This window comes from Ornithorhynchus anatinus, chromosome 3 (genome assembly GCF_004115215.2).
Source record: "Ornithorhynchus anatinus isolate Pmale09 chromosome 3, mOrnAna1.pri.v4, whole genome shotgun sequence".
NCBI classification, from domain to species: Eukaryota; Metazoa; Chordata; class Mammalia; order Monotremata; family Ornithorhynchidae; genus Ornithorhynchus; species Ornithorhynchus anatinus.
The window spans coordinates 29,730,618-29,744,601 of NC_041730.1; the positions used below are offsets into that span (position 1 = coordinate 29,730,618).

General features: G+C 44.3%; 1 protein-coding gene across 3 annotated transcripts in view; it reads left to right on the plus strand.

Annotated features, from left to right (window-relative positions):
• The window catches only part of PAMR1 (peptidase domain containing associated with muscle regeneration 1), a 70,702-nt gene that overhangs the window by 33,091 nt on the left and 23,627 nt on the right, over positions 1-13,984 (plus strand). For all 3 annotated transcript variants that reach the window (XM_029061623.2, XM_029061621.2, XM_029061624.2), the window contains exons 4-6: positions 468-582; positions 4,954-5,171; positions 8,554-8,661. In XM_029061623.2, coding sequence (XP_028917456.1) covers positions 468-582; positions 4,954-5,171; positions 8,554-8,661 — 441 coding nt within the window. The remainder of the gene's footprint in view (positions 1-467; positions 583-4,953; positions 5,172-8,553; positions 8,662-13,984) is intronic.

The window sequence follows — 13,984 nt, forward strand, 5'->3', positions numbered from 1 at the left end:
ACCTATCCGGCCATCGACCTCTGGCTCACGTCCTACCACTGTCCTGAAATGCCCTCCCTCCTTATGTCTGCCAAACTCTCTTCCCTTCTTCAAAGCCCTACTGAGAGCTCACTCCTCCAAGATGCCTTCCCAGACTGATCCCTCCCTTTCCCTCTGCTCCTCTCCTGTCACCCCCCACCCCCCAAGCACTGTGCTCATTTGTATAAATTATTTATTACCCTATTTATTTTGTTAATGAGGTGTACAGCCTCTTGATTCTATTTATCTTGATGATTTCTTGTTTTTGTTTTGTTCTGTTTTGCTTTGCTGTCTGTCTCCCCCATTTAGACTGTGAGCCCATCACTGGGCAGGGATTGTCTCTATCTGTTGCCGAATTGTACATTCCAAGCGCTTAGTACAGTGCTCTGCACATAGTAAGTGCTCAATAAATACTATTGAATGAATTAATTTCTTTTTTGCTTTTTTAGGGTGTGGTCAAGTTCTGCGGGCCCCAAAGGGCCAAATTTTGCTGGAGAGTTATCCACTAAATGCTCATTGTGAATGGACTCTTCATGCTAAACCTGGATTCGTCATCCAACTAAGGTACGAGTTCAGAGACAATTTTAGGAAGCCCTGAGTTTCGGTAGCAATGGTGGGAGAGAAGCAGGACGGCCTAGTGGAAAGATCACAGGCCTGGGGGTTCAGAACACCTTTGTTGTAATCTGGCTCTACCGTATGCCTGCTGTATAACCTTGGGCAAGTCACTTAACTTCTCTGTGCTTCAGTTTCCTCACCTGTAAAATGGGGATTCAGTACCTGTTCTTTTGCCCTTTAGAGTATAGCCACACCTGAGGCAGGGACTGTTTCCGATGATCTGATCTTGGCACATAACATAAGCATATAATAAATACCATTATTAGAGAACCTGGGATCTAATATTGACTCCACCACTTGTCAACTGTTTGGGCAAGGCATTTAACTTCTTAGTGCCTCAGTTCTCTTAATGGTAAAAAGGATTCATTGCTTGTTCTCTCTCCTATTTAGATGTGAGCTCCATGATGGGACAGGGGCAGTGCCCAAACTGATTAACTTTTACCTACCACGTGCGCTTGACACATAGAAGCGCTTAACAAATACCATGAAATGAAAAACTAAAGGAAAGAGAGAGATTATATTTTACCAGAATGTGACTGCAAACTAGAGACATAAGAAAATGCAGTTATTCTTATGGATTTAATGGTTAAACAAAGGTTCAGATCCACATTCCTTAGCTTTCATCTACCCAGCTCCCTCTGTTTGCAAGCTGAAAAACTTACAGCTTACTCTGCCACCTTGGCTATCAGTCCAGCAGCAACAACCTTTATTGAGCACCCACTGTGTGGAGAGTAATTGCACAAACCCTGGGATGCCCCTCCACCCCCCAAAGGAAGGAAGCAGCACACAGCTCCATGATTCCCAGGGGTCTAGTGGATTAGTTGTTTCCTTCTCTCATGGTTGAGTTTCTCATCAGATCCAAACAACCAATAAAGATGTGCCTGGGGATGGTAGTGACAACAAATCCCAGCTGGATCCGTTGATGGAATTCCCCTTTCGAAAGGAAGTGAAGGACATTCCTCTAGATGGCCAGATAAAGATTCCTTGTTCACCCTTCATCATCTCTCAGCGATAAACTCCAGCCATTATTACTGGGAGGTCTGTGGTGATTGATGGCAGTGTTTGTTAGTCTTATCTGCCTGTCCCAGAGTCCTGCGAGTGGGGGTCTCATTAAATTGGTTTGTGCATTAACAGAGAGTCAGGTTGGCCCAAGTAGAGGGGAGCTGGGTAGTGCCTATGAGCCTACTGGGCAAGAGTCTGACCCTGCCAGGGAATAATAAAGGAAGATGTTAAAAGCTGCAGATGGGTATTTCAACACCTTGAGAGGCCAAGAGGAGAAAGCACAGTGGAGGTTCACACAGGAGACTTGTCAGGCATTGAAAACCGAACCAGGTTTTTGATTTGAGAAGGCAGATCACCTGAGCAGGAAAGGGGACTCTCAGAAAGCCCTGGGGCATGGAAGCCCTCCAGTTGAGAGCGGTCATTGTTACTGCTAAGTGAGCAACCCCACCGAACCCACAGTTGTTTACTAAGCCTTCTGGGGATTCCCGATGCCCAGGGTGGAAATCAGCAGAACACTGGGAGCAGCAAAGAGGACCACATCTCATGGGAACAAGGAACTAGATTTGACAAGGAATCAGGTGGAGCTGTTTCTCTCCCTTCTCCATGGGAGCTGCCCTTTCAAGCTGGCAAAGGCCACAGATAAAAGCCTCTCCAGCTAATTCTGATTCCAATTGATGAGGTGGTTGGAGAAACTCAACCTTAGGGATCCCTCCTATGGAGGGTAGAAGAGTCAACTCAAACCCTGATGTATGCTAACAATAGGCTGGAAGGAGAATCAGCTGAGCTGAACTCCCTGGGCTTGGACTTGCTGCAGGATGGTTCAGGTGGGGTAGAATCTTCTGCCAGTGGATCTCCTCTCAGTTACCCCTACAGAGATATCCAAATTGCCGGCAGGTCAGGCTTGAAGTTGTCTTAAAAATTATCACCCTCCCATGCCACATTCCTACCTCCTAAGCCCCCATAGCATTCTGTAGCACTGCAACTAGAAAGCACAAGTGTCAGCTGCTGGATGCACCCATGTGTGGTGCTAAGATGAGACAGAATGTCCATTTTATCAGTGATTCAGGTCCTGCTGGGTCAGGAAAGCCAAACCCTAGAGATTACAAATGTGTCTTCCCTGCACCTGGGTCTCCAGAAGATGTTCAACTCAGGTCTTGCTGATGCAGAAGGTTTGTCTTCTGCTCTGGGCTTTCAGCTCCATTTTTCTTTGCTTGTAAAGAAGAGGGGACTCCTGGGCTCCTGGTTGCAGCCCAGGGAGGAGGATGGTGCTTTCTAAACTGTGGTTTGCATTTATAGATGCAGCGTGGCGCAGTGGAAAGAGCACGGGCTTTGGAGTCAGGGCTAATGAGTTTGAATCCCAGCTCTGCCACTTGTCAGCTGTGTGACTGTGGGCAAGTCACTTAACTTCTCTGTGCCTCAGTTCCCTCATCTGTAAAATGGGGATTAAGACTGTGAGCCCCACGTGGGACAACCTGATTCCCCTGTGTTTACCCCAGCGCTTAGAACAGTGCTCTGCACATAGTAAGTGCTTAACAAATACCAACATTATTATTATTATAGATGAGTTTCAGCCTTTCCCATAGAGGGGCTGTGAGCCACTCCCCCTGCTTGTCTCTGGAGGATCTATTTTGTTACTAAATTAAGCAAGTGAGATCTGGTCACCATTAAAATCCTACCCAAATGCCTGAATGCTTCTGTCTTCAAAAGAAAACCTAACAATCAAAGGCTGCTGTGAACCCTGATGCGTTTCACCTGCCTTTCCCTTGGTAGACCAACTGGAAACTTCTTTTTTGGATTCCCTGGGCAGTTGTGGAAAAACTTCTGGGAGGGCCTCTGGGCAGAATTCTGGATTGTGCTAAATGGTATCATAGGCAGTGCAGAAAGTAAAACTAATTTCTGGCAGGAATGGCAGCAGCCCTCACCTTCTCCACTGCCCTATGGCCAGCAGACTTTGGAGAGGGGGACGGTGAGGTGCTGACAAGCGAGGAGGTTTCTGGAGGGGGCAGATGGGGGTGGAGATGGTGGCAAAGGCAGCCAAAGGGTGCAGTAAAAATAATAATAATTATGATATTTAAGTGCTTACTTTGTGCCAATCGCTGTTCTAAGCCCTGGGGAAGATGCAAGGTAATCAGGTTGTCCCCCTTGGGGCTCACAGTCTTAATCCCCATTTTTACATATAAAGTAATTGAGGCACAGAGAAGTTAAGTGACTAGATGAAGGTCAAACAGCAGATAAGTGGTGGAGCCAGGATTAAACTCCATGATCTTCTAATAATGGTGGTATTTGTTAAGCGCTTACTATGTGCCGAGCACTGTTCTAAGTGCTGGGGTAGACACAGGGGAATCAGGTTGTCCCACGTGGGGCTCACAGTCTTCATCCCCATTTTACAGATGAGGTAACTGAGGCACCGAGAAGTTAAGTGACTTGTCCAAAGTCACACAGCTGACAAATGGCCGAGCCGAGATTTGAACCCATGACCTCTGACTCCAAAGCCCGTGCTCTTTCCACTGAGCCACGCTGCTTCTCTAACTTCTGACTCCTAGGCCTGTACTCTTATCTACTGTGCCATGCTGCTGCTCTTGATAGACATCTTCCCTGCTCATGAGGAGGTCACAGTCTAAAGGGGCTTCTCTCTCCTCCAAGTAGGGCCTAGCTGTACCATTTTATTCCCCTGGCTTAAGCAGCGTGGAGTATGAGAAGTGGCACTGAGTAGTGGATAGCGCACGGGACTGGGAGTCAGAAGGTCAAGGGTTGTAATCCCGGCTCTGCTAGTTGTCTGCTTTGTGACCTCAGGCAAGTCACTTCACTGCTCTGTGCCTGAGTTACTCATCTGTAAAATGGGGATTGAGACTGTGAATCCCAAGTGGGACAGGAACTGTGTCCAATCCAATTAGCTTGTATCCACCCCAGTGCTTAGTACAGTGCCTGGCATCTAATAAGCGCTTAAATAACACAATTATTTATTATTATTATATTAGAGGGTGATGAGGTTTTCAGGTCCAATCTGAACATAGTTCTGAGGCTGTCTCTGATAACTGACAGATGTATTTGCTGCTTGTTCCTTTATCCTCCACCTCCCACCCCACAACAAGTTATGACTTTATCTTAAATTCTGTTTTAGTCCCCCTACCTGTAATTTCTTTTCATGCTTGTCTCTCCCACTATAGACTGCCAGCTTGTTGAGAGCAGAGATCATGTCTACCAACTCTATGGTACTCTCCCCAGCATCCTAGTTCAGTACTGTATACAGAGTAACTGATCAACAAATTATATTAGTTAATTGCTTTAGTCTAATTTCTGCCCACTCTGTGCCCACAGGTTTGTCATGTTGAGCTTGGAGTTCGATTATATGTGCCAATATGACTATGTGGAGATCCGTGATGGAGACAACGGAGACAGCAGGATAATCAAACGCTTTTGTGGCAATGAAAGACCGGCACCCATCCGAAGCACTGGAAACTCTCTCCATGTTCTCTTCCAGTCAGATGGCTCCAAGAACTTTGACGGTTTCCACGCCATCTTTGAGGAAATTACAGGTAAAGAAAATGAAAACTCACATGGGGCTTCATCGCCTTGGATCAGGGTAATTCTTTCTCAGCTATCTTTATCATTGTTCATACTCATTAAAACTGTGCATGCTGTGTTGTCAACAGCAACCCACACAAGTAGAAGTGAGAATGCAATTGTGTGGTTTGTTAATGTGACGCTTCCCCAGAATTAACTTCTTTATTTGGTTTATACTGGGATTGACTGATCCCTCCATTCCAGCAGTGTTATAACTGGCTTCAAAAGCTTCCTGTGTGCCACCCACTCCTCCCTCCACCCCCTTGCTACCCCAACATGACCTTGCTACTTCAAGTTTTGGAAATAACCTAAGACTGAGAGTCAGGAGCCTAGATTCTAACCAACCTACCCAACCTGACTTGCTTGTATCCACCCCTATGCTTAGTACAGTGCCTGGCACAGAGTAAGTGCTTAGCAAATACCATAATAATAATTATTATTATTATTGACATTGATGCTTGTTTTTTCCTCAAACCCACACCATTTCCAGGGATGAGCAGAGCACAGGACTAGAGCTAATTGCTTGGAGGGCTTCACGGGGGGTTGGGGACAATCTAGATGAACCCTGTATAGGGCCTTTTGACTGTATTTCCTTTGGAGTCAGTCTCTTGTTTCTGACTGCTACCTAGTCATATTCCCTTACTTTTCAGAGGATAAGAACAAGTTGATCAATCAGGTAACTTGTCCAAGGCTGGTCTGGAAGGTGATAGCAGATGTGTTAGTACAACTCCCCAATCTCTGCATCCTCCTTCCTCTCCTGGTCTGGCTCTGTGTCTAAATTGAGCTTTTACCTCATCTGTAAAATGGGGATTGAGACTGTGAGCCCCATGTAGGACAGGGACCGTGGTTTTGCATAGGATTCACAGTCTCAATCCCCATTTTACAGATGAGGTAACTGAGGCATAAAGAAGTGAAGTGACTTGCCCAGGGTCACACTGCAGATAAGTGATGGAGCTGGGATTAGAGCCCATGACCTTCTGATTCTCAGGCCCGTGCTCTATCCACTACGCCATACTGCTGCTCACAATTAAGCAGTGTGGCCTAATGGAAAAAGTACTGGCCTGGGAGTCAGAGGCCCTGGGTTCTAATCCCAGCTTCGCCACGTCTGCAGAATGATCTTGGGCAGGTCACTTAACTTATCTGGACCTCATTTCCCTCATCTGCATAATGGGGATTCTCTTCTCTCTTCCACTTAAACTGTGAGCTCCATATGGGACCTAATTATCCTGAATCTACCCCAGCACTTACTACAGTGCTTGATGTATTGTAAGTACTTAACAAATACTACAATTTTTAATGAACAGGCAATGGAAATGCCTCCTTAAAGGCTCTGGGCCTCAGAAAGACAAAGGTAGCCCAGGATACTGGGCTAAAGACTTTCCTCTCCTTCTTCTAGGCTAACCAGGGAGGCCCTAAGGTCCTCTCCACATGACCATTTCCTTGCCAGTTCCTCTTTTGAGGTAACCATTTTGGCAAATTTAGTTCACAAGACCTTGTCACTGAATTTTGTCCCCTCTCCCTCCATTCCCCTCAGGGATGTAGTACTCATTTCCACCGCCTCACTGCTTGGAAGCAGACCCTGGGAAATGTTTGCACTGAGACTGGCACTTCAAAGGTAAAACTGAGGACTGTCAGGAAAATGGGACCAAGAAAGGCAGTGCTTGCCTTGGAGGGAAACCACATTGAGGTTTTTCCCACTGAAAGGTGTCAATCTGTTTTTCATTTACCCAATTTGGATGGGGCAGAATGGGTTGCCCTTTACAGAGTGACCTGCAAGAGAAAATACTGGGATCCAATATAGTGAAAGTTAAGCCCTATGCATGGGGACACATTTCTGTTCTTAAGATTTAAGTCTGAGATATATGTGGGATAGAGACTCTGTCCAGCCCAATTATCTTGTATCTGCCCCAGTGCTTAGTACATTACCTGGCACATAGTAAGCACTTTATAAATACAAAACAAATTGGGTTCTGGTTCTTCACCTGCTGGGCCTTAGTCATTTGAGAGCCCTTTTTACAGAAAAACCCAAAGAGCAAACTGACAGCATCTTGTTGTGGAAAGGAAATGTGTCTGTTATATTGCTATACTATACTCTCCCAAGTTCTTAGTATGGGGCTCTGCACAGAGTACGTGCTTAGTAAATGTGATTGCCTGACTGACCAACTGACTGACTTCCCGAGCGGTTCACAGGAGGCACAGCACACTGGCACCTGATTTTCTGTTGGATCTAACAGACTGAAAGTGCTTCTTGTTTGTGGCTGCCCTCCTTCTTTCCCTGCCATAAGTGAATAGGAATTTAATCAACTTATAAATCTTGACAGATCACCTTCAAGGTGAACTTAAAAAGGGTTCTGAGTCCTGAATTCTGTTAGGACTGACAAGATTACTGTTTTAAGAAATGCCGACAACTCCATTTCATTTACCCTGCTATGAGTGACCAATCATATGACATGGAAACCCTAAATACCAAGGTCTGGAAAATGAGAGACCAGTTTAGTGTTCCAAGAAGATGTTGGCTATAATCACAGTTCAAGCAGGAGGGCTTCATTCTAATCCTGCTCTTCCTGAAGTTTCACTGATGACTTTAGAGGAAATCTAGTCTGGTCTTTGAGTATCAGTTTACACGTCTGTGAGATTAATTTGTGAACTTCAGAGACATTTGTAAGAAAGCGGGAAAATGTCTGGGTCATTGGTGGATCTGATCAAAAATATCAATCAATAAACATTACCACCTGCACTCTGTGTATTTGTCACAGTGAATGGGATTTTTTTGGCAGCTAAGGTCTTTTAATTGCTTGCAGAAGTATCTCAGGGCATTCACAGTTACCTCAAGTGAGCATGTTAAAAACTGCACATACTCTTCCTCCCAAATGCTTCCTTGTGGAGATGTTCCTGCCCAAGCTTATAATCATTAGGATCAGAAACATTCACTAAGTACCTCTTGAGAGTAATGTAATCATGATGACTCTCTGCCAAGTACTATGCTAGGGTTTAAGCAATGAGGTCATACACTGACCCTGTCCCACAATAGATTCACAGTCAAAGGGGAAGGAAGAGCAGGCATTATAATCCCCATTTTAGTGATGAGGAAACTGAGTCAGAGAGAGAGTAATTAATTTGCCCAAGGTCACTGAGCAAGCAAATGGAGGAGCTAGGATTAGAACCCAGGCTTTCTGACTCCCCGTTTTGCACTCTTTCCCTTAGGCCATGCTGCTTCTCTTAAAAAAAAAAACAACACAAAACTCCAGCAAATAAAGATCTTTTCTATCTTTTTTTGAAAAATTACAGAACTTGATGAAACACTCAAGAACTAAAGAAACCTACTCTGGAATGGACTTGTCTTTTCTCTTGCAGCTTGTTCTTCATCCCCCTGTTTTCATGACGGCACATGCCTCCTAGACAAAGTTGGATCCTACAGATGTGCCTGCCTGGCAGGCTATACGGGCAAACACTGTGAGAACTGTGAGTATGATGCTTGGATATGGCCACTGTGGATCACAGCCTCCGCTGACATGGGGAATGTGGTGTGTGGAGTGTTGGTTGGCCATGACTTATGTGTGGTGCTTGTTCCCGAAAAGCCCCATTCTGAATTGGTGCCCAACTCTGCTCCTGTGGCTCCCAGAAAGTGCTCCCTAATTTGGTGGCCTTTTTGGAACTGCAATATACAATTGGAGACAGCTCTTTGAGGAACCCAGGGAGGTGTTATCTGTGGCCATTCAGGGGTCCGCACGATGGTTATTTTGGTATGGAAAGGCCACTTTATTTGATTTTAATAGCCTTAGAATTTGACAGTTGAGGAAGAGCACTTAAACTTAACTGTATGCTCTATTTGGGCACATAATCATGCTGAGAAGCAGCATGGCCTAGTGGATAGAGTTTGAAATCCACTCTTTCCTCTCCATCCAAACTGCTCATGTTAATACAATCACTCATCCTATCTCTGCTGGATTACTGCATCAGCCTCCTTGTTAATCGCGCAGCCTCCTGTCTCTCCCCACTCCAGTCCATATTTCACTCAGCTGCCCGAATCATTTTTCTACAAAAACATTCAGGACATGTTTCCCCACTGCTCAAAAAACTCCAGTGGTTGCCCATCCACCTCCGCATTAAACAAAAACTTCTCACCATTGGCTTCAAAGCATTCAATCACCTCACCCCCTCCTCCTTCACCTCACTACTCTCCAACTACAACCCAGCCTGCACTCTTTGCTCCTCTAATGCTAACCTACTCGCTGTGCCTCAATCTCTCCACTGACCCCTGGCCCACATCCTACCTCTGGCCTGGATTGCTCTCCCTCCGTAATTCCATCAATTACTCTCCCCATCTTCAAAGCCTTATTGATGGTACATCTCCTCCAAGAGGCCTTCCCTAAACCACCTTTCCTCTTTTCCCATGCCCTTCTGCAACACCCTGACTTGCTTCCTTTGTTCTTCTCCCCTCCCAGCCCCACAGCACTTATGTACATATATGTAATTTATTTCTATTAATGCCTGTCTCCCCCCCCCTCCACCCTTAGACTGTAATCTTATTGTGGACAGAGAATCTATTCATTGTTTTACTGTACTCTCCCAAGTGCTTAGCACAGTGCTCTGCACACAATAAGAGCTCAATAAATATGATTGAATGAATGAATAACCTGGGTTCTAATGCTGGCTGCACCACCAGTCTGCTTTGTGACCTTGGGCAAGTCACTTAACTTATCTGAGCCTCAGTTACCTCACCTGTTAAATGAGGATAAATACTGTGAGCCCCACATGGGACATGGACTATGTCCAACCTGATTAACTTGTATCTAACCTGGCTGTGCCTGACACAGAGTAAGCACTTAACAAATATAAAAAAAAATCACCCAAAGATCAGTTTTAAAATCTTTTCATGAAATGTCTCTGGATTTCTTTACTGGAGACCAATGGACAGGGAAAGCAGACAGACTTGAAGAAAAGCAGTGACTTTATATTCAATTGGGGGGCATGCTAGTTTGGCCAATGGCAGCGCCATATTTTCAAAGGCTAATCAGAGGAATTTTCAAGGTGAAATTACTGGTCCTTCCTTTCTACAAAAAAAAAAAAACCCAACAGAACACCACAGACACCTTTCAGCTGCTGTACACTTCAACACCTCTTCTAAATATGAAAATGCTTATTAGAGTTTGAAGAGGCACCAAACTCCACCCCAACTGCTAATGGACAAATATGAGTCGGTGGCATCTGTTTACTAGGACTGATGTAAGATTTCATCCTGAAATCTCAATCCAGCAATTCCTGGACACTGGCCCTTTAACCAGCACTCAACTGTATACAGCTGCTATCTGGTAAACCTTCCTATTGGGGATAGGCCCTTCAGAACTGTGTTTCACATTTAAAAAGGTCTCTACCTCTGGTATGTCTACTCTGCTGTAATATAAAGTGCCAGAAAACACTGCTGCATCCCTCAATCAATCAATCATATTTATTGAATGCTTACTGTATACAGAGCACTGTATTAAGTGCTTGGGAGAGTACGCTATGACAGAATTGGCAGACATGTTCCCTGCCCACAGGGAGCTGACAGTCTAGAGGGGGAGACAGACCTCAAAATAAATTACAGATATGTACATAAATATTGTGAACTAGGAACTGTTCACAGAAACTAGCAAATGCAGAAAGACTTGGGGGAAATCCCACTGGATTTGTAACTTCCTGGAGGACAGAGATCATATCTACTAACTCTATTGTTCTTTTCAAAGCATTTAGTATAATGCTCTGCACACAGTAAGAGTTCAATAAATATTATTGATTTATTGACTGATCCAGTCTTGGGGCTTGGGAAGATCCCTCCTGGCTCTCAAGGTGACCAGTCTTGTTGTGGTAAGGTGACAGGCTTCCTGGACTCTCCATGACATCACTCCTCTGCTGTTGCTGTCACCCCAGCTCTTAGAACAGTGTTTGGCACATAGTAAGAGCTTAACAAACACTATTATTATTATTATTATTATTGTTATCACCAAACAGATGCTTAGGGACATCCCAACTCAAGTTTACATAACCAGTCTTATCGAGGAAAATTGACCCTACCTTTGGGCTCACAGTTGTGAAGTCTACATTTGTGTAGTCAGAAGCCCAGGTCTTCAGCTGAGAATCTCTTCTAATGGCAGAGAAGCACTGTAATTGAAGTGAAATACTTGCCAGTGGACATCAAGTATTAATTGGCTCCAGTAGGAAGAAAAATATCTTCTATATAATTTTGGTTTTATTGAGACTTTTTTCCACCAGATAACTTAGCTGGAAAGTGTCAAGACAAATATTTTAAGTAAATTCGGTTTGGATACATTTTTATATATAAAAATTTCCCTTTCTGTTTTCAAAGTCATCTTGAACATTTTTGCAGGGCAGTAAATGGAAAAAAGGGAAAAGAAACTCTGCTCTTTGTCCCTCTTAACAGTCTAGCAGTGATTGGAAAATATCACTGGATGTAACTTGTCAGAACTAAATCAGATGGTTTTGAGGCTTACAGACAGCTCAGAATCACTGGAAATTGTCAAATAAACAATTGCACTAGGTGATAGCTGAGATTGGTTGAAAGCACTAAAGATAATTTGCATAAAGCAACATTTAGTGTGTTGTCAGTTCTGAAGAGCTCACAGTGATGAGGGTCATTTCTCACAATAACTTTGTGAGGATTGTAAAGAAATCCATTTCCCAGCTGTAGAAATATAAGCATAGATAAGGTAAGGGACTTATCCAGAGACCCACAGTCAGAAGCATAAATAATACTAGCTCCAACTCTTGGTCTGACTACCCCTGTGAAGTAGATGTTGCTTCCAATTTGCAGGCTCAGAATCGAGGCCCAGAAATATTCAGTGAGTTGTCCAAGATCACCCAGCAAGTTGGTTGTAACTTTGGGATCAGAATCCGGGTCTCCAAATTTCCAGCCTGATGCTGTTTCCACTAAGCTGTATTATAGGAGGAGGAAAACGTGTAAACAGCTGACTTGTGTAAGAACCAGACTTTGAAAGGGCTATGAATCCCAGGACAAGGTGAATGCTTTTGGGTTTTTTTTTTTCCTTCTGTTGAAAGGTTTGCTATGGCAGAAAGCCTTCCTCTGTCTTGGAGAGGAGGGCTGGCAAGACTCTCTGAGCAGTCTCACAGGGCAGCTTTGAACGCAGGCCCAAGTGGGGTCAGGAGCATGTTGAAAGCCCGGACTTCTCCTCAGCTGGGGGGGACGAACTCTCTCTTGCCAATCCTCTCTGGCCTCCCTTACGGGAAGAGTCTGGCCCCTTTTTCTTCTGAAGTTTCCTGTCGCCTTTGTACAAGACAAATCGAGAAAACGAGTTCTCTAGTAATGGTCACAATTTAGTTTTGAAAGTCTAGGGAGAGAAGAATTGGCTGCTCTGCTCCAGTTTCCATTTTACTTTTGTTTCCCTGGCCCAGTGGACAGCCACATAAGTTTTCCTCAGCATCCTAATGAAGAACAATTCAACAGAGTCAGCCTCAGTGAGCACTCTTCCCCCTGCCAAACTCCAATGCTGTTGTTAAAAAGAAACCCAAAAAATACCCTACCAATTAAAATAAAATAGCAAATCCTGATTTATTTTATCCTATACGTATCTTTAGGTCTCTCAGTGGGAGAACCATTGGCCTACCTCGATAACTGAGATGAGGATAGTTTAAGTTGAAAGGTACAATTTATGCTTTAGCTTCCACATAGGAGTCAGTATCGCACATCAGTAGAAGTCATTAACAACTGGGGGTTTTCACGGAAGCATTTATGTGAATGTAGCAACGATGCATTGTGAGCTTAGTTAGTAATCTTTTCTCTAGTCAAGGGGAAGAGTAATGATTAGACTTTAGGTGGTCGGTGATGAATGGAAATCACCTTAAGATCTTCAGGGTGAGGGATCCCTAGATCATGGTATCATTTAATGTTTTTTCCATTAGGTCAGCCTAAGGGCACTGCCTTAAAGTAGCAAGCGTACCATATGGATACGTCCATCTTGCCACGTTAGTCCCAGCCCCTTTATTCAGTGGCTTGGCAGCGGAGAAGAAAGATAATGAATCTGTAGAGAAGAGGTTACAGAAACATCGTAAGTTTCTACAGATGAGGCCATGTACAATGAAAGGGAGCCACCACGGTGCCACTAGGATGCTCTGGAAAACCCTTCAGCTGATCGGTTGGTGAGACCCACTGCTGGGCTCTGAGTGAACTACCATCAAATCCCTTGCTTAAAAGAGTACATAGCATATGGGAAAGATAGCTATATTTTTAGAAACAAGGCATAATTGCAGTAACAAAATTGCTGAGACTAGTAAAAGAACCTAAACATCTGGAATTATGATTGGGTAAACCTTTGTGGTCTTTGAAATCCTGGAAGTGGGGCTGTTACAAAATGATAAATTAAGTAACTGGAGGAGGAATTGGATTTTGGCATCCGAGATGGGATGCTGGAATGCCAAGTACTGCGTGTCAGCTAGCTGCCCGATTACTTCACTGATTTTAATATTCACTCATTAAAATATATGAAGTGTCTTTCATTCTCAGGTTGCTCACTGAAAATGCGAGGCTCTGACGCATTTCAGATAAATCTGAAATCAGATAAATCAGTTTCCAGAGAATACAGAGTGAACCCCAGGGCTGGGTCTAAACTTTTGCAGTGCAGTAGCATCCGCTTCCCTGGGAACAAGCCAAAAGCAGCCACCTGATGTGGACAGAAGTGCTCCACAGGCCCTTCCTGTCTGTGGTAAAACCATTGATCTGCCAAAAGGGGCAATGTCCAGTGACCCGAAGTCACAAATTTAGATTTGCTAA